Source organism: Coregonus clupeaformis, chromosome 35 (genome assembly GCF_020615455.1).
Source record: "Coregonus clupeaformis isolate EN_2021a chromosome 35, ASM2061545v1, whole genome shotgun sequence".
In the NCBI taxonomy this organism is placed as follows: Eukaryota; Metazoa; Chordata; class Actinopteri; order Salmoniformes; family Salmonidae; genus Coregonus; species Coregonus clupeaformis.
The window spans coordinates 15,458,647-15,481,784 of NC_059226.1; the positions used below are offsets into that span (position 1 = coordinate 15,458,647).

Genomic DNA, 23,138 nt, shown 5'->3' on the forward strand with positions numbered 1-23,138 from the left:
ATAACTGGTTGAACCTTAGCTTAACTCAGTCTTCAATGACTAGTCTGTTAAAAAGCAACTGGTTGGACTGGGTTCCACACTTTGATTCAATTCATTATGGACTTAAACTCATAAGGGGACATGTTGTATACCTATAGGCATTTTAAATTCCCTGCATCGGGCAATAGTAAAATATATCCTTCCAGTTAAACAACAGCTTAAAATAGCTGTGATACTCATTGCAGTGTCAAAGAAAAACAATCATTTTTTTGTTCAGTATTTATTTGAAAATTGACTAGAAAACAATTCATTTTTGGACGATTCCCACTATAGCCCTCCAACTGTTTTTTCACTGAAATGTAACAATGGTTCTCTTTTCCTCAAAACCCCCTGTTGAAACATTCATAAAAATACTTCATAGTATCAACCTAAATCAAGGTTGAAAAGATAACGATCAAAAGCATTAAACATCTATAAACTCACTCTAGAAGGGAAGCAGTGAAAGGGCTAGTGCTAAATAGATCCCTGTTCTCTTTAAAACAGGTGAGGGAGGAGGAGGAGGATGTGAGGCATTCGGTGACTCATACCAATGTCCAAAGATGTACAGTACAACTCGACATGACAACTAAATATACAAAAACACAGTAAGACCCATCGAGAGGGCAAGAGGTAGCCCTTCTTACCCATAAAACCCAATTAATCCACAGCAGTCTTATAAACAATCCCCTGCCCTGTTAGTTACCCTTTATAGAGTGAGCATTTGATATCACTAATTTATTTAAATACATTTGCATATAGACCTAAAAAGTCAATAAGTAAAAGTGTTTAAATATATACACACACATCTTAAAATTGACAAAAGCATCATGCATTTCTATAACATGCAAGGTAACATTATTCAAAACGCTATGTTGGATCTCAGACCACTAATGCAGTAAACTTGGCAGTTAAATATGCATGAACCAACTTCAATATGGTTATTTTCAAAGCAGTTTACACATTTGCGGACACCAGAGCGGTTACTGGGGTGTGGAGGATCAGCATCAATGTGGAAACATCAAAGACTTGAAGGAAAAGATTCAAAGTAGTCCTCATCTACTCCACGTTGACATGTCCTCCCTCCATGGCAGACAGTCACCCTGGAATGATTCATCCATGCAGCCAAAACTCCCTTCCCACCTCTCCTATTCCCTCTCAGTGGAACGTTAGTGTCTGCGTTCAGTAGAGTCATTGGGCTGTAATAGTTTATGATGAAGCCAAAATGACAGGAGGCTCTACTCAACACCACAGATCCAAGTTCTCAGTGTTGGCGAAGCCTGGTCGCTCGCGGATCTTCCAGTAGGTTCCGTTGCTCAGCCAGATCTCATTCCCTGCCGCATCCATCTCTTTCCTGAAGGAGGGAAGAGTATATTTATTTTCTAGTGCAAGGTAACCTTTAAAAAGGGCATCAATAGAGGCCTTCAAGGAAGTACAGACACTGTGCATGAATACACATGTCATGTCAGTGGTCACCAACTCAAGTCCTGAAAAAGCTACAGGTGCAGGCTTTTATTCCAACCCTGTCCTAACACACCCGATTCAGCTAATCTGCTAATCATAAAGACCCTGAGTAGCAGGGTTGGTGACCACTACCTTGGCATTTCTACAATAAATGCTCTTTGATTGCGTGAGGCAGGAAGGGATGGTTGGTGAGACTCACCTGAAGAAACGAGGCACATGCTCCGCTCCCTTCTTGGCCAGCTCCTTTCGTCGGTCCCTCTGTTTCTGCTCTACTTCCTCCTTCTTTCTGTCAGCCCCAGCTACATCTCCCTCCTCCAGGATCCTATGGGGAAAGAATACTGGAGAGATAAGAGATTCAGCTGCACTCTGCATGACAGCTTCAAATGTGTTAACACAATCAATTGTGTGTACAGTTCCATCTCACGCAACTACATTGGATGTGGCATCACACTCAATGCAGAACACAGCTCTCTGGCATTTGAGGAAGTTAATGTTACTGAATGATACCACCTACATGACCTACTGTACAGGACCCAGAGTTTTTCCTGGTTACATCACATGTTCAAGAAATACTCATAGCCCTACTTACAATGCATTTGACAAATCGAATTATGTGTACATGGCTAAACATCCTCTATGTATGCATTACTGAGCAGGCTGGACGGTGGTCTCACCTCTGGTCTGGCCTATAGCGAGTGTCTGTGGGAGGTAGGACCTTCTTCAGTTCAGGAGTAAGCTCATTGAGCTCCCTGGCGTAGCGACCAAAGCCGTAGTACTGGAAGTGGTCATCAGGCTGAGTGTCTGGAGATGGGAGAAACAGGGTACTGTATGAGGCCATAGTGCTGGTACTATAGAGTGGATTACAGACTCACGGATTGAGGAAAACATCCATAATCTTGCAAAGTGGATCTCAAGATAGAATTCACAGAACTAATATGGATTAGGGAAAATATAATAGGCACAACGGTGTTGATTACACCATTTTATAGGATAAACTATAATATTGAGATCGGATTAGAGATTAGGATTATCGTACATAGCGGATAAGAGATTATTCAGGTAATAGCAGTACTCACTGGGCTTCCAGATGCACTGTGGGTTAGGCAGGGTGTCACAGAAGATGCCCTCGTGCCACAGCCCACCGAAACGGTGGACCACCTCTCCCGCTCGGTTCAGAACCTGGCCCTGCACCTCGTTCTTACTGGTCTCGGAGGTCCAGTAGCGGGACTGGAGGAGAGAGAGAGAGGGGGACGTGTCAATGGCAACTTAGTAGGTACTTCCATATGTAAAGCTTTGAAGATTTCTAAAATGTCTAGACCCCATTCAAACAGTTGACCGTTTATTTGATTAAATGTGGGTCCCATTATGGGGTCACCCTTCAATTGAGTTTTATGTTCTGTGGGTACCGGGTAGGGGTCTCACCTTGACGAAGGAGATCTTGCAGGTGCAGATGTCACTCTTGGTGTTTCTGATGGTCACCTCTCCGTAGTGCTCCAGCCACCTCTGCGGACTCAGGACGTTGTGGACGCAGGTCACCGCCTTGTTCCACTCATAGTGATCTCCATACCTAGAGGGTGGAGGGAGAGAGACATACATGGGTTTAGCACTCTTGAAATTTGTGGACAATGGAGTCAGTTTCAATACTATGAACCTTTCATTGAATAGCACACAGTAAATTATACTTTCAAACATGTTACAGCTACAGTGAGGGAAAACAGTTTTTGATCCCCTGCTGATTTTGTACGTTTGCCCACTGACAAAGACATGATCAGTCTATAATTTTAATGGTAGGTTTATTTGAACAGTGAGAGACAGAATAACAACCAAAAAAATCCAGAAAAACACATCAAAAATGTTATAAATTGATTTGCATTTTAATGAGAGAAATAAGTATTTGACCACTCTGCAAAACATGACTTAGTACTTGGTGGCAAAACCCTTGTTGGCAATCACAGAGGTCAGACGTTTCTTGTAGTTGGCCACCAGGTTTGCACACATCTCCGGAGGGATTTTGTTCCACTCCTCTTTGCAGATCTTCTCCAAGTCATTAAGGTTTCAAGGCTGACGTTTGGCAACTCGAACCTTCAGCTCCCTCCACAGATATTCTATGGGATTAAGGTCTGGAGACTGGCTAGGCCACTCCAGGACCTTAATGTGCTTCTTCTTGAGCCACTCCTTTGTTGCCTTGGCCGTGTGTTTTGGGTCATTGTCATGCCGGAATACCCATCCACGACCCATTTTCAATGCCCTGGCTGAGGGAAGGAGGTTTTCACCCATGATTTGACGGTACATGGCCCCGTCCATCGTCCCTTTGATGCGGTGAAGTTGTCCTGTCCCCTTAGCAGAAAAACACCCCCAAAGCATAATGTTTCCACCTCCATGTTTGACGGTGGGGATGGTGTTCTTGGGGTCATAGGCAGCATTCCTCCTCCTCCAAACACGGCGAATTGAGTTGATGCCAAAGAGTTCAATTTTGGTCTCATCAGACCACAACACTTACACCCAGTTCTCATCTGAATCATTCAGATGTTCATTGGCAAACTTCAGACGGCCCTGTATATATGTGCTTTCTTGAGCAGGGGGACCTTGCGGGCGCTGCAGGATTTCAGTCCTTCCCGGCGTAGTGGGTTACCAATTGTTTTCTTGGTGACTATGGTCCCAGCTGCCTTGAGATCATTGACTAGATCCTCTCGTGTAGTTCTGGGCTGATTCCTCACCGTTCTCATGATCATTGCAACTCCACGAGGTGAGATATTGCATGGAGCCCCAGGCCGAGGGAGATTGACAGTTATTTTGTGTGTCTTCCATTTGTGAATAATCGCACCAACTGTTGTCACCTTCTCACCAAGCTGCTTGGCGATGGTCTTGTAGCCCATTCCAGCCTTGTGTAGGTCTACAATCTTGTCCCTGACATCCTTGGAGAGCTCTTTGGTCTTGGCCATGATGGAGAGTTTGGAATCTGATTGATTGATTGATTGCTTCTGTGGACAGGTGTCTTTTACACAGGTAACAAACTGAGATTAGGAGCACTCCCTTTAAGACTGTGCTCCTAATCTCAGCTCGTTACCTGTATAAAAGACACCTGGGAGCCAGAAATCTTTCTGATTGAGAGGGGGTCAAATGCTTATTTCCCTCATTAAAATGCAAATCAATTTATAACATTTTTGACATGCGTTTTTCTGGATTTTTTTGTTATTCTGTCTCTCACCGTTCAAATAAACCTACCATTAAAATTAGAGACTAATCATTTCTTTGTCAGTTGGCAAACGTACAAAATCAGCAGGGGATCAAATACTTTTTCCCCTCACTGTAGTAGAGCTCATTTGGCAAGCTAATGCCTTTTCAAATCAGCTCAATGAAAACACTTTCCTTGAGCTTGTACTTTGAACAACGGATCAAGACATTCAAAACGACGATGTGAAAGTAGGGTTACATTCCTTCTTTATTTGGCAAAATAATCTTGATGGAATTAGCATAACACTCACTTAGGCAACTTGACATTCACTGGACCAGAGGAGATGATCTCCAAAGACTTTCCCCAGAACTTGTTCTTCCATCGCTGGTCTTGCCAGAATGTGAAGTTCTCAGACTCGGCGTGCACGGCGGAGCAGGGCGGGTGGTGGCTGACCTGGGAACAGAAAGAAACCGTTAAATAACTGAATCTTCAGTGGAAGTCACCCTGGAGCAGTTTTAGGGGTTACTTGCTTTGCAGATGGTATCTAGGATGATTCCGGGTCAGGATTATTCAAGTCCTACCTGCTCAGCGACGTAGCGGAAGCCACGTTCCTTGCAGTGGCTCTCGTATGTCTCTCCCAGGACGGGGTTGAAGGGCTTGTAGCGGTTCCGCCAAGTGGCCCAGGCATAGCCGGAGATAGAGAAAACTCCAATGTATAGCTTCATGAAAAATAAGGGATGGGAAAGCAGATGAGTGAGATCGCACCCATCAACAATATCAAATGGCACCGGAAGCAAACTGCTACTCCAAAAATCGACAAAAGGCTTACTATATGTAAGAACCATGATATACAGTATTTTACATGGTAAATCTGCAACTTACATTGACCCCATTCATTGTTTGTAGTTTTTTTTGCACTGATTCTCTTGCACTGGCTCTAATGCACACACTACACTGACACAACACACACACACACTTTCACATACGCTGCTGCTATCTATCCATCTCTACATTGTTGGGAATGGGCTCGTAAGTAAGCATTTCACTATAAAGTCTACACCGGTTGTATTCGGCACGTGACCAATAACATTTGATTTGAGAAAGCAGACCTTGAGACCAAGACCGTTCTTCTGATTTCAACTATGCAAATCTACAGGCGTATCAATTCACTTGAATCAGCACCAATGCTGGTATTGCAGCACAAACCTATACTTGAGCTGCTTCTTTTTAAGGTCAGGCATGTGGCGGGCCGCCTTACCATCCTCTCGAATGGGTCCTCTGTGCGGTTGGCGATGTCCAGAAGCTCAGAGTACTCCAGCTCTTCGCTCACCCTCTGCAGCAGGTTCAGAGGTTCGTTGAGGCCACAGGGCATGGACACACGTGACAGGTCCTTGCCAATGTTGTTGTACAGGATGGTCATGATGCCAATGTGGCTGTTGTCGACACAGTTGGCGGGCAGGACGGTGCGGCGGCCTGTGTTGGTGGGCACGGTGCTAACCATGTCCGGGGCTCTGGACACGCTGGCGCGGTAGTTCAGGGTGGCAGAGGCTGCCAGGGGGAGAGGGCATGTGACAAAGGTTAGATGGAATTCTATACATTTTCTATTGAATCTCACGTTTTTTTTTTTATGATTACACCCGAGCACTTAGGGCCAAATCCCAACTTGAAAGCTTGAATATTTAAAAAAACACACATGATTCACAAGATTCATCCCTTAAAGGGAGAGTTCAGGATTTTCTCCAGGGTCAGATTAACTCGTGGATACCATTTTTATGTCTCTGCATTCAGTTTGAAGGAAGTTGCCAAATCGCGTTAGCGCAATGCCTGGAAGTCTATGGGAATAGCTAGCATGCTAGCTGTTTATGTAGACTTTGTCATTGCGCTAACGCTAGTTAGAATTGGCTGGCGAAACTACAGGTAACTGCCAAAATAAAGGAAACACTTGAAGGGTGAAGGATTCTGGCGGCTCTTATGGTGTGGGGTGCATTTTCCTGGCATGGTTTGGGTCCACTCAACACCTTAGAGGGCAAGGTAACAACCAGTAAATATACAGCAATTCTAAGTTATCACCTTCAACCTATGGAAGCATTTCTATCCTGATGGGAGTGGCCTCTTCCAGGATGACAATCCCCTCATCCACAAGGTACGAGTGGTCACTGAATGGTTTGATGAGCATTAAAAACGAGGTCTACCATCCGGGACACTGAAATTGGTATGTTATGTTATGTAACCATACCTAAGACCGATGGTTACTTAAGGCAAAAACAAAAGTAGGGTGGTGGTTGGGGTTGGATGGGTGGGCGTATAATGCAAATGTGTAGCAACTCAAAAGGTTGCGAGTTCAAATCTCATCACAGACAACTTTAGCATTTTAGCGACTTTAACTACTTGCTACTTTTTAGCTACTTTGCAACTACTTAGTATGTTAGCTAACCCTTCTCCTAACCCTTTCACCTAACTCCTAAACTTAACTTTAACCCTAACCCCTAGCTAACATTAGTCAGCAAGCTAACATTAGACAGATAACGTTAGCCACCTAAATAGAAATCGTAACTTCATACATTTTGTAAATTCGTAACATACCATACGAAATGGGTGATGGATTCCACAAATGAATACATACCATACGAAACGTAACATATCATACTAAATGGAGTGTCTTGGTTTTACATACAGAATAATACGAAATGCTCTGAGACCAGGTTGAATTGAACACTTATGGTAGATTCTGTAGCGGCACCTGAGACAGCGTTTTATACCACAATCAACAAAACACCAAATTATGGAATTTATCGTGGAAGAATGGTGTCGCATCCGTCCAATAGGGTTCCAGACACTTGTAGAATCTATGCCAAGGTGCACTGAAGCGCCGGCTCGTGGTGCCCCAGCGCCCTATTAAGTTTCCTTTACTTTGGCAGTTAACTTCATACTGGACTCCGAGACATAAAAATGGTATCCGAGTTTATCTTAAGTAGATAAAAGGTAAAAAATAGACATTTTGTATGATTGAATGTATACCACAGAGTGCCAATGTCTCTTGTTTTGCCCTGCAGCCACTTGGCTACCATTAAAGGAACACAATGGAAACAAATCTTTTGACATATAATCCTCAGCAATTTTTGGTACATGCATTTGTTGCCTGTTGTGGTTTTTCTATGCATGGTTTCGTTTCCCACGGGGGGGCCAGTATGAAAAATGTATGCACTCACTAACTGTAAGTCGCTCTGGATAAGAGCGTCTGCTAAATGACTAAAATGTAAATGTAAAAATTGCCAAAGCGTCCCTTTAAAATGTCTGAAGGCCCAAAGCTGTCAAGGAAAGGATGGTGAAAGGGGAGGCTAAATTAAGTAAAGACATGACATTAGTCTCTCGATTTCTCAATCATCCAAATTATAGTTTAATGTTAGATTGAGGTGGAGGGTATGAAGTTTAAAGAATAAAATATCTATACAAATTAGACAATAATACATTTGTTAAAGTGGCACCAGTCCCACAAAACCCAAGAGACACCTCAGCAGGACAAAGAGGAACAAGAATGAGAGTAATTATAAAAATCATAGTAATAGAATGAGTAGACTATTGGGATGTTTTCTGGGTCCAATCAGTATGGTTGCATGTACAGCATTGAAAAATATACCGTTTTTAAATAAATTATGCGCATCAATTAATTAAACGATCCATATGGGACTTCCAATATGGCCGCAATTCACCACCACTCCACAGATACTTCAGTTTGACCTGTCCCAAAATACCTTTTGTTTGCGGTTGGTCCGGTGATACTGCCTCTGCAGGCAAAGTGGAAGCTATATTCACAAAACGTAATAAAATGACATTTGTACACAGATTACATACAGTGGGGGAAAAAGTATTTAGTCAGACACCAATTTTGCAAGTTCTCCCACTTAAAAAGATGAGAGGCCTGTAATTTTCATCATAGGTACACGTCAACTATGACAGAGAAATTGAGAAGAAAAAAAATTCCCAAAAATCACATTGTAGGATTTTTAATGAATTTATTTGCAAATTATGGTGGAAAATAAGTATTTGGTCACCTACAAACAAGCAAGATTTCTGGCTCTCACAGACCTGTAACTTCTTCTTTAAGAGGCTCCTCTGTCCTCCACTCGTTACCTGTATTAAATGGCACCTGTTTGAACTTGTTATCAGTATAAAATACATCTGTCCACAACCTCAAATAGTCACACTCCAAACTCCACTATGGCCAAGACCAAAGAGCTGTCAAAGGACACCAGAAACAAAAAGTGTAGTCCTGCACCAGGCTGGGAAGACTGAATCTGCAATAGGTAAGCAGCTGGGTTTGAAGAAATCAACTGTGGGAGCAATTATTAGGAAATGGAAGACATACAAGACAACTGATAATCTCCCTCGATCTGGGTCTCCACGCAAGATCTCACCCCGTGGGGTCAAAATGATCACAAGAACGGTGAGCAAAAATCCCAGAACCACACAGGGGGACCTAGTGAATGACCTGCAGAGAGCTGGGACCAAAGTAACAAAGTATACCATCAGTAACACACCACCACCAGGGACTCAAATCCTGCAGTGCCAGACGTGTCCCCCTGCTTAAGCCAGTACATGTCCAGGCCCGTCTGAAGTTTGCTAGAGTGCATTTGGATGATCCAGAAGAGGATTGGGAGAATGTTATATGGTCAGATGAAACCAAAATATAACTTTTTGGTAAAAACTCAACTCGTCGTGTTTGGAGGACAAAGAATGCTGAGTTGCATCCAAAGAACACCATACCTACTGTGAAGCATGGGGGTGGAAACATCATGCTTTGGGGCTGTTTTTCTGCAAAGGGACCAGGACGACTGATCCGTGTAAAGGAAAGAATGAATGGGGCCATGTATCGTGAGATTTTGAGTGAAAACCTCCTTCCATCAGCAAGGGCATTGAAGATGAAACGTGGCTGGGTCTTTCAGCATGACAATGATCCCGAACACACCGCCCGGGCAACGAAGGAGTGGCTTCGTAAGAAGCATTTCAAGGTCCTGGAGTGGCCTAGCCAGTCTCCAGATCTCAACCCCATAGAAAATCTTTGGAGGGAGTTGAAAGTCCGTGTTGCCCAGCGACAGCCCCAAAACATCACTGCTCTAGAGGAGATCTGCATGGAGGAATGGGCCAAAATACCAGCAACAGTGTGTGAAAACCTTGTGAAGACTTACAGAAAACATTTGACCTGTGTCATTGCCAACAAAGGGTATATAACAAAGTATTGAGAAACTTTTGTTATTGACCAAATACTTATTTTCCACCATCATTTGCAAATAAATTCATTAAAAATCCTACAATGTGATTTTCTGGATTTTTTTCCCTCATTTTGTCTGTCATAGTTGACGTGTACCTATGATGAAAATTACAGGCCTCTCTCATCTTTTTAAGTGGGAGAACTTGCACAATTGGTGGCTGACTAAATACTTTTTTCCCCCACTGTATATACACCCAACGTTGGTGTCAGCCGAGTTTATAAGTATAACTACCTAGATAGAGCTGGGCGATATGGACAAAAATCCATATTACGATATAATTACTGAATAATCACGATAACGATAAATTGAACGACAAGTTAACAATATTAATAGGGACCAGTTACTTTTTTATATTACCCTTAAAACTACTACTTTGAATGATGTGGCCATCAATTCATTTCAAACTACACATTCCTCCAGTAAAGGCTACTTATCGTTATAGTCGATATCAGTAAAACGTCCTTGATAAATGGTCGGTTCGGAATCGATAATTTTCGGTTTATCGTCCCAGCTTTACTAGATACTGCTGAATTTAAAACAAATCAAATGCATATTGTTATTTATTTTAAGACAAAAACTCAAATTGACCACATAGACCAAACTGCATTCTCAAGGTATATTAGGACTGCTCAAACACAATATTATAGAAGACATCTTTAGTGCGTCCGTTCTAGTCATTCTACTTCTATGACCACAGTTGAACAGTAATATCCAAAGAATGGCCGCTCACCATGGACCTCGTCTGGCTCAGAGTTACTGGTGGTGGTGATGTCACTCAGCCCGGACTCATCAGACTCCTCTTCTCCGTTTTCTGAGGAGTTCTCACAGACGATGACATCTCTGGCGTCATAGTACTCGGCCATGGAGTCGGCCAGCGAGGGGGTGCGCTGCACAGAGTGACCTGTAGAGGGCGTCTTCTCAGCATTCTGAGGAGAGGGGGAAGAGGAAGAGAGACCGAAGGAGGAAGATTATAGTTAACAGGAAGCATACATAATGAACAATGCTTTAAAATGGATAAAAGTAATGACAGTAATGTCTTACAAAAGAGAGTTAAGGATGAAAACTGTGCTCATTTCATATAGAATCCCATGCATACAGGCACAAACACAGAAACAGGCAGACACGCACAGACATTCAGAAACAAGTAGCAGCCTGCCTCTTGTTGAGTGGGGGTTGGCAGCTGAGACACACCTGGTTCTGACGCACAGTGCTGTAGGACTGCTTGGAACCCCCCGTGGAACCAGAGGAAAGGGACAGGGAATGAACTTTGGTCTGGCAAGACTGCACCTCCAGCTGGATACACAAAAGTGTGACTTATTAGTATACTGTAGAGAATTGTATGAAAAGCAAGCACAATATTGAAGTTATTTCCCATTTCTGAAACCTCCCATTGTCACATCATGTATCAACCTTGGCCCACATGCAAGTAAGTTGGACAAAATGTACAGTATGAACATTTGGTGGAAGTTTTCCCTCTCGGATTTCCTCAGAACTCGGTCAGCTTTGTCAGATCCATCCAGCACAAGACAATTGATGCAGCGTTCAAGCCTAGTTCCGTTTCATAGTCATTTGTTTAGTTCAAGAACATCTAGTAACTCTGATCAAATAGATTCGTTTGTGGGAGGTTTTAGTTGTTTCACCAAGAGAAATCTAACAATTTCCCTCTGTTTGAACAAGTTTGAAAAGGCTTTTGTTGTTGCATCCAGGCAGGCTCAAAACAGGGAAACCGGGAGGAGCAGTTCAGACCTAGTTCCTAGATGTCCCAACCCCAAACAGCCCAAACCAGTTCTGGCTGGTTTCACACACTTGAACAACAGCAGGCTGAGACAGGAATATATTTTGGAAGGAGAGAGCGAGAGTGAAAAGAGGTGTGGCCCATAGAAACCTCTGCTGTGTGTGTTTTAAAACAGAGACCACAGTGTTGACTAAAAATGTAAAATCAGCCTTGTCTATTGTTCGCTAGGTCTCTACCTGTTCTTCTTGTTACTTCCAAAATAAAAACTCAAAGAAATGTAGCTCTCTCCTTTGGAGTCATTAACAGTATGAAAAATGTATGCACTCACTAACTGTAAGTCGCTCTGGATAAGTGCATCTGCTAAATGACAAAAATGTAAAAATGTAAGACAACTCCCTTCCTGTAAACGATAGCTAGCTACTGCTAACTATATTCCCCTGTAGCTCAGTTGGTAGAGCATGTCGCTTGCAACGCCAGGGTTGTGGGTTCGTTTCCCACGGGGGGCCAGTATGAAAATGCATGCACTCACTAACTGTAAGTCACTCTGGATAAGAGTGTCTGCTAAATGACTAAAATGTAAAAAATGTACAATCGGTTATGTTCTCAGTTTATAGTAGGATGTATGTTTCAGTGTGTGTGTGTCCAGGGCAGGCCTCTTACCTCAGACAGTGTGCTGCACAGGGTGGCCAGTTGATTGGAGGTGGATAATCGTAGGTCTGGACCGGTCCAAGCCTGTCGGATCCGCTCACGTTCCAGCGCAAGCACCTCGTGGATGGACTTGAGAGACGCATGAACTGAGAAGATTACAGCAGACAAATGTCATTTTCATTTGATTTCATGTTTCATTCATCCATACCAACATAAATCCCAAAGTAACTAAAGTAAGTAAATTATTACTGAATTGCAGTGGTCTACATAGGTAATTTATGTTGCAGAATCAGCCTCATTATGCCAGATCTACACATGACATTCCTATGTGGGACTTTTTTAACCTTACACCCCATCGAATGAGCCCCCAAACCCTGTAACACCCCTCGCTTACCCCTTTGGGACACAGCACAGATGTCCTGCTGAATCTTCTTGGCTTCAGGGGAGGTTATGAGAGGGTTGGAGAGCTGAGAGTACACATAGTCTGGGATGGACGGCACCGAAGGGACTCCCACACTCAGGTGGTTGGATGAGGTGCTCAGGTGGCTGGAGGTAAACTGAGGGAGGAGAGGGGGGAGGAAAGTAGGGGGGAGGAGGAAGAGGGGAAAGGATGTGTAGAGCCATTTTTTTTGGTCACGTTTGAGTGCACGCACACGCTAGCATCAAAAAGCCCTGTAGAAGAATAGCTTTACATTGATGTCGGGACCTTGACAAACGTAATAGTGAGTGAGTGAGTGAGTGATGACCATGAACACAAGACTGATGGTTATAATTATGCTCAACAAGTACATTATTCTCCTGGCTTTATCTAGCTCTATTTGTGATATTTGACCATGCCTGTTGCTAGCTCGCTAGATAATCAGTCCTCCGACGACATCTGCCATGTTGTAGACGATAACCAACTAATTACATGTTTGTTAACTTGCATCTGAAGTTGGAAGTTGTCCTTCACTTCAATCTAAACAAGCCCCTTTGACGCCTAACTGTGCACGCAATGTTTCATGACGCGGCAGGGAAATGAGTTTATATATTGTAGGTTACTAGCATTACTTCCTTTGTAGAATCTCCGCAATCTCTATTGTTGAGTTAACGTTTTATTCTCGTCTTTAGAAAAACGCATCTCGTCAGCTATAAATATACTATAGTGCAACCATCAGGTTATTATTTATTCAGTGAGAGAAGGACGACTGCATCTTTGATGTGTCTAGGTGGTATAACGCATCATCCACAGCTGAATTATTAACTGGATCATGCTTAAAGATAAATTATATTCAATGTCTGATTTGTTATTGTTACCCATTTACCAATCACGGCCATTCTTTATGAGGCTTTCGAAAAAGCTCCCTGGTTTTGTAGTTGAATCTGTGCTTGAAAGTCAGTACTTGACTGAGGGACCTTACATATGTTGCATGTATTGGGGACAGAGGAAGGGGTAGTCATTCAAAAATCATCTCAACCCCATGTAATTTATGTGATTTGTTAAGCTACGTTTTACTCCTGAATTAATTTAGGCTTGCCTAAACAAAACGGGCGAATACTTATGGAACAACTATATTTTAGTCTTTACATTTTAGTTAATTTGTAAATTGTTTGATTTTATTTTTTGTGTACATCAATGACAAAAAAAATCTAATTAAATCCATTTCAATCCCACTTTTTCACACAACAAAATGGGAAGAAAAAAAAGACTTATGATACCAACCGTATAGGACATGAGAACTTACCATGCCGCGGGCGTCGACACCGGACAGGGTGCGAGAGTGACCAAATATCTTGTTCGTAGTCTTCCTCTCCTTCTTGACCTTGGGGATATTAAGTGTCAGATTCTGAAAGACAGGTAGAATAGATACATGTTCAGAATAAAGAACAGGCAACCACTAAATTAATTTTCCAATGTCTCGCTCACCTCAGAATCACAGGTGTGACATTATTTTTTTTTTTCCATAGAGAACTGACCATATACAGCATGTGCGGTTGTGGAGTAGTGGTTAGGGTGGTGACCTTACCTGCATGTTGATTCGTCGCTCTAGATCACTGTTGGAGATGGGTTGCTGGCCAGTCTCCAGCCAATTGAGCCTCTGAATGAGCTGGGCCAACTCAGTCAAGTCCACCTGAGAACGAGCTAGCTCTGTGGGGGGTCAAGGGTCAGAGAAGGTTATTAAGAAGAATAGGAAGCTTGGCTCTGAAAGTAATTGGATATTCATTTAACGCCGAGCTGAAAATTGATAGCCTTGATTCCCTAGCTTCACCATGGCAGTACCTTACCTTGGGAGCAAGTATCAGACTGGTGGGTCTGCTGCAGCCATGCAGCCACCTTGCCATTGACCCCTGGGGCTGCTGTGGGCGGAACGTCCATCTCAGCCTGGTAGACAGAGGCAGAGCTGGCGTAGTGAGGGTACTGGAACAACATGATTTGGGGACAGAGGGAAAGAGAAAGAAGAGTAGTCAACTGTCAGTCCAAGCCCATTTGTATAAAGTCCTCGTTCTATTCAGAATATAGCAATCTATTTTGGTGACCAGAATGTATTTGGTTGTAGCACTGCAAGTAGCAGACCACATTGAGTCATGCCCCGGTTTCTCTGTTCACTCACCATGCCTGGCATTGCGGCTTGGTTTCTCTGGGCTAGACTGGCCATGGCTGGCAACAACGTGCTGTCGCCCATAGTGAGGGCGTGGAGGACTCCGTGGTGGACGCTCAGGGCCTCGTTCTTCTTGAAGACACGATGGGCACACAGCTTGGTCAGCCATATGTAGAACAAGTCATTGCTCTTGGCCTAACAGGAGAGTGAATTTTACATCAATCATTTTTACACAAATAAAATATGCTACTTCTTATGGATTTAATGGCAGTGAAACTGATATAGATGGATAAGAAACAGATGTGAAAAGGAAACCGTTGAGCATGAAAAACCCAGCAGCGTTACAGCGCCTGGCACCTACTATCATACCCCGTTCAAAGGCACTTAAATCTTTTGTCTTGCTAGTCACCCTCTGAATGGCGCACATACACAATCCATGTCTCAGTTGTCTCAAGGCTTAAAAATCCTTCTTTAACCTGTCTCCTCCCCTTCACCTACACTGATTGAAGTGGATTTAACAATTGACATCAATAAGGGATCATAACTGTCACCTGGATTCACCTGGTCAGTCTATGTCATGGAAAGAGCAGGTGTTCTTAATGTTTTGTACACTCAGTGTACCTTGAGATGGTATAAATAGTCTCCACCGTCCAGATCGATGCGCTTGGACTTCTTGTTGATGGACATGACAGCTAGGCTAACATCCAGGGATCCATGGAGCTTTCCTCTTTGGATCTGACGAGTAGAACATTACAATGGATGAAACCCCCTCACTTTATTGTCAAATATGTATATAAACAAGCATTCCGTAGCCTGTTACTTTTACAATATGGCGCTGACCGATTTCAGAAAGATTGCACTCGTTACTTGGATTTGTGTTTTTGGAAGTGTATTGTGAATACATACATCCTGCTGTGTCTTGGAGTACTTGAGGATCCCTTTTTCCAACAAGAAGTACCTCTGAAAGAAGAGACAGAACCACATTAGACAGGGGTGTATTCATAAGTGCACACCAGTAGCAAAACATTGTGCAACGTAAAACAACAAAAACAAGTTTATTTTTTGAGGGGTTCAGATTAGTTTGGGAAACCCTTGATTAGTCCCTTACAGCCGAGTTTCGGCCAATTACTTCCGTTTGGTTACTAGTGAATACACCACAGGAAGTCAAAAGTGATGGTGAAACAGAACTAATTGGTTTGCCAACTGCGCTTCAATTGGCTTGCCAACTGCGCTTCAATTGGCTTGCCAAGTACAGCCTTCACATTACCTTGTGCCAGCCCTTCATAGGGTATTTCCTCCTCTTCATCAAGAAACCCTCACAGATACCAGGGATGCTCATGTCCAGCCCTGACCCGATCCCTGAACCCATGTCCATGTGGTCTTCCAACACCTCCCAGTTCCTGGAGTTCTGTGGGAGTGGCGGGGGGGGTTTCAGGCAATAAAGAACTTCATACTCACAATGTGGGTTTCATGCATCCATCCATAGACATATTCGTGATGTTTATATACATCTTTTGTTACACTATGGTGTAGAGAGGTGACCCATCAGATACAAAAGACAGGCACACCAACTCACACTTTAAGATCATTTTAATAAAAAAGGAACGACTCAGAAACTACCTGGCGGGAGTTGCGTGATGACCCAGCGCTGCCGTTCCGTGAGTGGCCGGCCTTGAATCCTCCAGCGGGAGACTTGTCCAGATTGCTCATCACTGATTGGCTGCTGTTGAGTGAGGGTGGGCACACCCGAGGGTCCATAATTACGATTGGATGAACAACGTCGCTAAAAGTAAGTCTGCTTTTCGGAAAGGTTCTCTCTCATTGGAGGAAACACAGCTCTGTGGAGACAAAGGAACAGTAATGTGAGGAGACATCAAAAAACATGGTGCCATTTTACTGGTTTAACATTTGGCAGCTTCATAAGCTTTAACTGTCCCATTTTCAACCCTGAGCAATCAGATAAATATAGACTTAAGGAGGAAGCCTTCAATTCTTGACATTCAAGTGTCAGGAACACACTGCTGCCCCTGCACGAGAAGAACATTCACATCATCCACCCCAACCCCCTCACAACTTTATGGTTGGCTTGGCCTTATAAAAGACCACGGTAGAAAAACTGGTAGTAGACAAGGTCCAGGAATACTGACCAAAGAATATGACAACGCAACATCCAAAATTATTCACAAATACTACTAGCAATTTTCAAAAACACGCTCATGTTTTTAATTAAGGTCAAAACTATATTTCCCTGTAAAAAAAAGCTTACATTAGAGACCGAACCAGCAGCATGTGGGATTATGAAAAGTAGCAAACGGATACAACTTTTTACTTAAAAAAAGACCAACTTACATAATGATTGGATCTATCTACTAGTATTCCAGAGTTAACCTATTCCATGGAATAATGTCTTCAGTCCCTTGATAGCATCCAACACAACAGTGACTACAGGAAAAGGAGGGCCGAACGCGCCCCCATTCACATCGACGGGGCTGTAGTGGAGCGGGTAGAGAGTTTCAAATTCCTTGGTGTCCACATCACCAAACTATCATGGTCCAAACACACCAAGACAGCCATGAAGAGGGCACAACAACACCTTTTCCCCCTTAGGAGACTGAAAAGATTTGGCATGGGTCCCCAGACCCTCAAAAAGTACTACAGCTGTACCATCGAGAGCATCCTGACTGGTTGCATCACCGACTGGTATGTCAACTGCTCGGCATCCGACCGTAAGGCGCCACAGAGGGTAGTGCGTACGGCCCAGTACATCACTGGGGCCAAGCTTCCTGCCATCCAGGACCTATATACCAGGCGGTGTCAGAGGAAGGCCCAAAAAATGGTCAAAGACTCCAGTCACCCAAGTCAGACTGTTCTCTCTGCTACCACACGGGAAGCGGTACCGGAGCGCAAAGTCTAGTTCCAAAAGGTTCCTTAACACCATCTACCCCCAAGCCATAAGACTGCTGAACAATTAATAAAACGGCCACCCGGACTATTTGCATTGACACCCCCCCTCTTTGTTTTTACACTGCTGCACTCGCTGTTTAAGTCTTACGGCAGAGTATACTTTTTTTTAAAGAATGTCTTCGGTTGGGTAATTGGTATTACCAAAAATAAATATTTAAAAAACTTTGGGAGTCATGCCATTCTAAAAGAGGTTTATTCTACCTGTAAGATTTATGGGGAGATTGTTCCATTTAATTAGACCTGCTTTCATGTTGTTGAGTAAATGGGATAAAGTTATCTTTATATATTTGTTGTCACTTAAGCATCCTAAGTATTTAATATTTTGTGGTCCACTTAAAGGATGGGTGTAGATCATGAGTTATAATTTTTCCTATTGCCATTAGTTCAATTTTTTCCACGTTCATTTTATATCCTGAGATTTTAGAGTATTCCGAAAATATTTTTTAACAAGGGGGGCATTGAATTATCAATATTAGCTAGGTATATCAGGAGAAATCAGCAAATAAGTTTTGTTTATATTTATGTTTACCAATAGCTGTTACGTTTGGGTCCTGTCTAATTCTTTCTGAAAGCAGTTCAATTGCCAGTGCAAACAGGAAGGTGGAAGAGAGGACATCCATGTCTCATGCCCCTTTCTAAAGCAATTTCTTCAGATAATATATTAGTGTATATTTTTGCTTTAGGATATTTATATAATATTTTTATGAAATGTATTATTTAAGCTGGAAAGTTTAACGCTTTCAAAGTTTTGAACAGAAAAGGCCACTCAAGATGGTCGAAAGCCTTTGGCATCAACAGCCATTATTGATAAGTCTACTTTTTTGGGGGTGTATTATACTGAAACATGTTCTTGTATTTGTTTGTGTCTATTTTTAATAAACCCTGTTTGATTAATATGTTAGCAAGCTTCGGCATGACATGCCAACAACTAATTCTGAACCTACACATCCATGCATAACTGACGAAATTATGAAACAAGTATTGTCATTTTTTTTGTAAAGTGAGTGTGGAAGAGGTGAGAGAATTATTGTTGTCTATCAACAATGACAAGCCACCTGAGTCTGACAACTTGGATGGAAAATTACTGAGGATGATAGCAGACGATATTGCCACTTCTATTTGCCTTCTCTGCAATCTAAGCCAACAGGAAAGTGTGTGCCCTCAGGCCTGGAGGGAAGAAAAAGTAATTAAATCAAACAGCCGACCAATCAGCCTGTTAACAACCCTTAGTAAACTTTTGAAAAAAATGGGTGTTTGACCAGATTCACAGATTTTCAGCATGCTTATAGGGAAGGGCATTCAACATGTATGGCACTTATACAAATGACTGATAATTGGCTGAGAGAAATTGATAAAGATTGTGGGAGCTGTTTTGTTAGACTATTACAGCGTTTGACATTACCATTAAAGAACACAATGGAAGCCTCTCTGACATAATCCAGGAGGTCAGGCATTCCCCAGGGCAGCTGTATAGGCCCTTTAATTTTTAAAATCTTTACTAATGACCTATGACTGGCTCTGAGTAGCTCTGAGTAAAGCCTGTGCGTCTATGTATGCTGATGACTCAATACTATACACGTCAGCTCCCACAGCAAGTTAAATCACTGCAACACTTAGAGATGCAGTCAGTTTTAGAATGGGTGGCAATAAATATGTTAGTCCTAAATATTTCAAAAACTAAAAGCAATAGTATTTGGGACAAATCGTTCACTAAACCTCAACTACATCTTGTAATAAATAATGTGGAAATTGATCAAGTTGAGGAGACTAAACTGCTTGGAGAAACCCTGGATTGTAAACTGTCATGGTCAAAACATATTGATGCAACAGTAGCTAAGATGGGGAGAGGTCTGTTAATAATAAAGCACTGCTCTGCCTTCTTAACAACGTTATCAACAAGGCAGGTCCTACAGCCCCTAGTTTTGTCACACCTGGACTACTGTCTAGTCGTGTGGTCAGGTACCACAAAGAGGGACTTAGGAAAATTACTATTGGCCCAGAACAGGGCAGCACGACTGGCCCTTAAATGTACACAGAGATCTAAAATTAATAATATGCATGTCAATCTCTCCTGGCTCAAAGCTGCATGTGAGAAGTATTGACATTTGTTTTTTATTTATTTCACCTTTATTTAACCAGGTAAGCCAGTTGAGAACAAGTTCTCATTTACAACTGCGACCTGGCCAAGATAAAGCAAAGCAGTGCGATAAAAACAACACAGAGTTACATATGGGGTAAACAAAACATAGTCAAAAATACAACAGAAAATATATATACAGTGTGTGCAAATGTAGCAAGTTATGGAGGTAAGGCAATAAATAGGCCATAGTGCATAATAATTACAATTTAGTATTAACACTGGAATGATAGATGTGCAAGAGATGATGTGCAAATAGAGATACTGGGGTGTAAATGAGCAAAATAAATAACAATATGGGGATGAGGTAGTTGGGTGGGCTAATTTCAGATGGGCTGTGTACAGGTACAGTGATCGGTAAGGTGCTCTGACAACTGATGCTTAAAGTTAATGAGTGAGATAAGAGTCTCCAGCTTCAGAGATTTTTGCAGTTCGTTCCAGTCATTGGCAGCAGAGAACTGGAAGGAATGGCGGCCAAAGGAGGTGTTGGCTTTGGGGATGACCAGTGAGATATACCTGCTGGAGCGCATACTACGGGTGAGTGTTGCTATGGTGACCAATGAGCTAAGATAAGGCGGGGATTTGCCTAGCAGTGATTTATAGATGACCTGGGGTTTGGCGACGAATATGTAGTGAGGACCAGCCAACAAGAGCGTACAGGTCACAGTGGTGGGTAGTATATGGGGCTTTGGTTACAAAACGGATGGCACTGTGAGACTACATCCAATTTGCTGAGTAGAGTGTTGGAGGCTATTTTGTAAATGACATCGCTGAAGTCAAGGATCGGTAGGATAGTCAGTTTTACGAGGGCATGTTTGGCAGCATGAGTGAAGGAGGCTTTGTTGTGAAATAGGAAGCCGATTCTAGATTTAACTTTGTATACCCCACAAGACATGCCAACAGAGGTCTCTTCACAGTCCCAAAGTCCAGAACAGACTATGGGAGGTGCACATGACTACATGGAACTCTATTCCACATCAAGTAACTCATGCAAGCAGTAAAATCAGATTTTAAAAAACAGATCAAAATACACCTTAGGGAACAGCGGGGACTGTGGAGACAAACAGGCACAGACACGCACACGATAACATATGCACTTTACCAGCATTTCCCAAACCTGGTCCTCGTGACCCCAAGGGGTGCACGTTTTGGTTTTTTCCCCCAACACTACACAGCGGATTCAAATGATCAAAGCTTGATGATTAGTTGATTATGAAGAAATGAAAAACAGCTGTGTAGTGCTAGGGCAAAAAACATGCACCCCTTGGGGTCCTGAGGACCGAGTTTGGGAAACCCTGCACTACAAACACACAGATTTTGTGTTGTAGATTTGCGTTAGTAGAGTAGTGGCCTGAGGGCACACACTTAATGTGTTGTAAAAAGTAATGTAATGTTTTTTAATTGTATGTAATTGCCTTAATTTTGCTGGACCCAAGGAAGAGTAGCTGCTGCCTTGGCAGTAGATAATGGGGATCCATAATAAATACAAATGTTTCAAGTCTGGTAAGACTTCTGCCATGCTGTTGCTTATGAGTTCTGTTATTATGTCGTCACCATTTATTAAAATGTACGGGTCTGTAATCTGTAGGGGACTCTCCAGATTTTTCTGGTTTTAATATAACTAAAATAACTGTTTGATACATGGAACTCGGAAGCGTTGAGTCGAGTGACGTCTTGACATTTGAGTAAAAAATAGGGGCGCTACTTTCCTTTATCTGCTGATAGTTCCTTCAGGGTTAGAGTCCAAGAAGGCTGTAGGATCAGTCCAACTTTCCAATAGATTTTCATTGTAGCTTTTAAAATGGTTATTTATAGAGTTGTGGTTTTTAATTAAAGTTTATAAAATGATAACTGGTTTGGCGTGTATTCGTTTTGTGAGTGCTGCAAGGCGTTTACCAGGTTTATTTGCCATTAAATAGTATGCTTTATTTGAGTTTAACCTGTAGTTGTTGGCTCTCTTCAAAAGTAAAAGATCACCCTGCTTAAGTTCTGAAATTGTATTTTGTTCTTTACCTTGTAAAGATTTTTTTTTATGTGCTTTTTTTAAGATATAAAATTAAAAATAAATCACTAACTCAGATTGAACTTTTGCCAAGTATGACATCATCATTCCCCTAATGTAAGCCTTAAAAGCATCCCAAATTATATCAGGGGTCGGCTTTTCTCCTCTGTCTACATTTCTAATAGTAAAAGGTCTTTATTTTCTTGTTTACATATTTAAATCAATTAAACACGTAAATTATATGAATATATATCAACATTGATGCGTCACTGTTCTCTTGGATACTCGTGTTGGATGCTAAAGGGACTATTATCTGATTACCAAGCAGGGCTATGTTGCATATCAAAAGAAAGGTGGGTGAGTGGGTGGAGCCAAGATGGAAAGTAGATTACACACCCCAATTCCATACATACAGGATTGCCACAGCAACCATGTGTCAACTTCATATTGTTGTTATTTTGAGTGACAACCACATTTTAGTATAGTTTTAGTCAGTCATTTTAGTCACAAACATAAATTCAGCAAAATAGCATTAGTTTTTCCAATCGGGAAAAAGAAAGCACAACGTGCATTTGCAGCAAAACAGATGAATAACACATGGCAAAATAGAGCTTCTGATGTGATAAGAGCAAAAATGGCCTATAGGAAAGGAAAGATGATCAAATAAATGATTGTTGTTTCTAATTGAAGTAGGTTACAATTAGTGTCCTGGCTGCGCATCAGTTCAAAAGAGAGAGGAATAAAGTAACCTCCCGGGAGGTATGTGTGGGAGAGCCAGCTTTGATCAAGCAGCCCACACAACAGAAATACATTATAGGCAAATAGGTAATAAGAGGATTGCATGAAATAGTCTGCTAAACCATGCATGCTTATGATTGGACAAAACAGATGAAAAGACACTTAATGTCAAATGTAATGTACATTAGTTTCACATGGAATTCTCATTTTGTTACATGTCAACTAAAAATAAAAGTAATTTGTAATAGTTTTTTTCCAGGGCATCTCTTCTTGTTATCGTCATTAGTTTTTGTCAGGAAAAATAGGTTGAGTATTTTTCATGGAAGTTATTGTTGACGAAATTGACTGAGGGGGCATCGGAGTACAAAACCCCCCAGAAAAACTCTAATATCCATCAGATTAGATTCAGCA

The 23,138-nt window shown here is 42.1% G+C and overlaps 1 protein-coding gene across 4 annotated transcripts in view; it reads right to left on the reverse strand.

The window, feature by feature from the left end:
* Window positions 1–251: 251 nt before the first annotated feature.
* LOC121550930 (oxysterol-binding protein-related protein 7-like) overlaps window positions 252–23,138 on the reverse strand; it is a 29,483-nt gene continuing 6,596 nt past the window's right edge. Inside the window, exons 2-22 of one of the 4 annotated variants that reach the window (XM_045210648.1) lie at window positions 16,507–16,724; window positions 16,154–16,294; window positions 15,793–15,846; window positions 15,508–15,621; window positions 14,899–15,081; window positions 14,573–14,705; window positions 14,314–14,435; window positions 14,032–14,133; window positions 12,702–12,864; window positions 12,320–12,453; window positions 11,116–11,217; window positions 10,655–10,850; window positions 8,407–8,457; window positions 5,913–6,202; window positions 5,236–5,373; window positions 4,965–5,107; window positions 2,902–3,046; window positions 2,556–2,706; window positions 2,154–2,280; window positions 1,679–1,801; window positions 252–1,369 (exon numbers count right to left, since the gene is read on the reverse strand). In XM_045210648.1, the coding sequence (XP_045066583.1) occupies window positions 1,258–1,369; window positions 1,679–1,801; window positions 2,154–2,280; window positions 2,556–2,706; window positions 2,902–3,046; window positions 4,965–5,107; window positions 5,236–5,373; window positions 5,913–6,202; window positions 8,407–8,457; window positions 10,655–10,850; window positions 11,116–11,217; window positions 12,320–12,453; window positions 12,702–12,864; window positions 14,032–14,133; window positions 14,314–14,435; window positions 14,573–14,705; window positions 14,899–15,081; window positions 15,508–15,621; window positions 15,793–15,846; window positions 16,154–16,294; window positions 16,507–16,644 (2,862 nt within the window). In that variant the 5' untranslated portion in view covers window positions 16,645–16,724 and the 3' untranslated portion in view covers window positions 252–1,257. Of the gene's footprint in view, window positions 1,370–1,678; window positions 1,802–2,153; window positions 2,281–2,555; window positions 2,707–2,901; window positions 3,047–4,964; window positions 5,108–5,235; window positions 5,374–5,912; window positions 6,203–8,406; window positions 8,458–10,654; window positions 10,851–11,115; window positions 11,218–12,319; window positions 12,454–12,701; window positions 12,865–14,031; window positions 14,134–14,313; window positions 14,436–14,572; window positions 14,706–14,898; window positions 15,082–15,507; window positions 15,622–15,792; window positions 15,847–16,153; window positions 16,295–16,503; window positions 16,725–23,138 lie in introns of all 4 variants that reach the window. The other 3 variants (XM_045210647.1, XM_045210650.1, XM_045210649.1) reach the window with 3 other exon arrangements.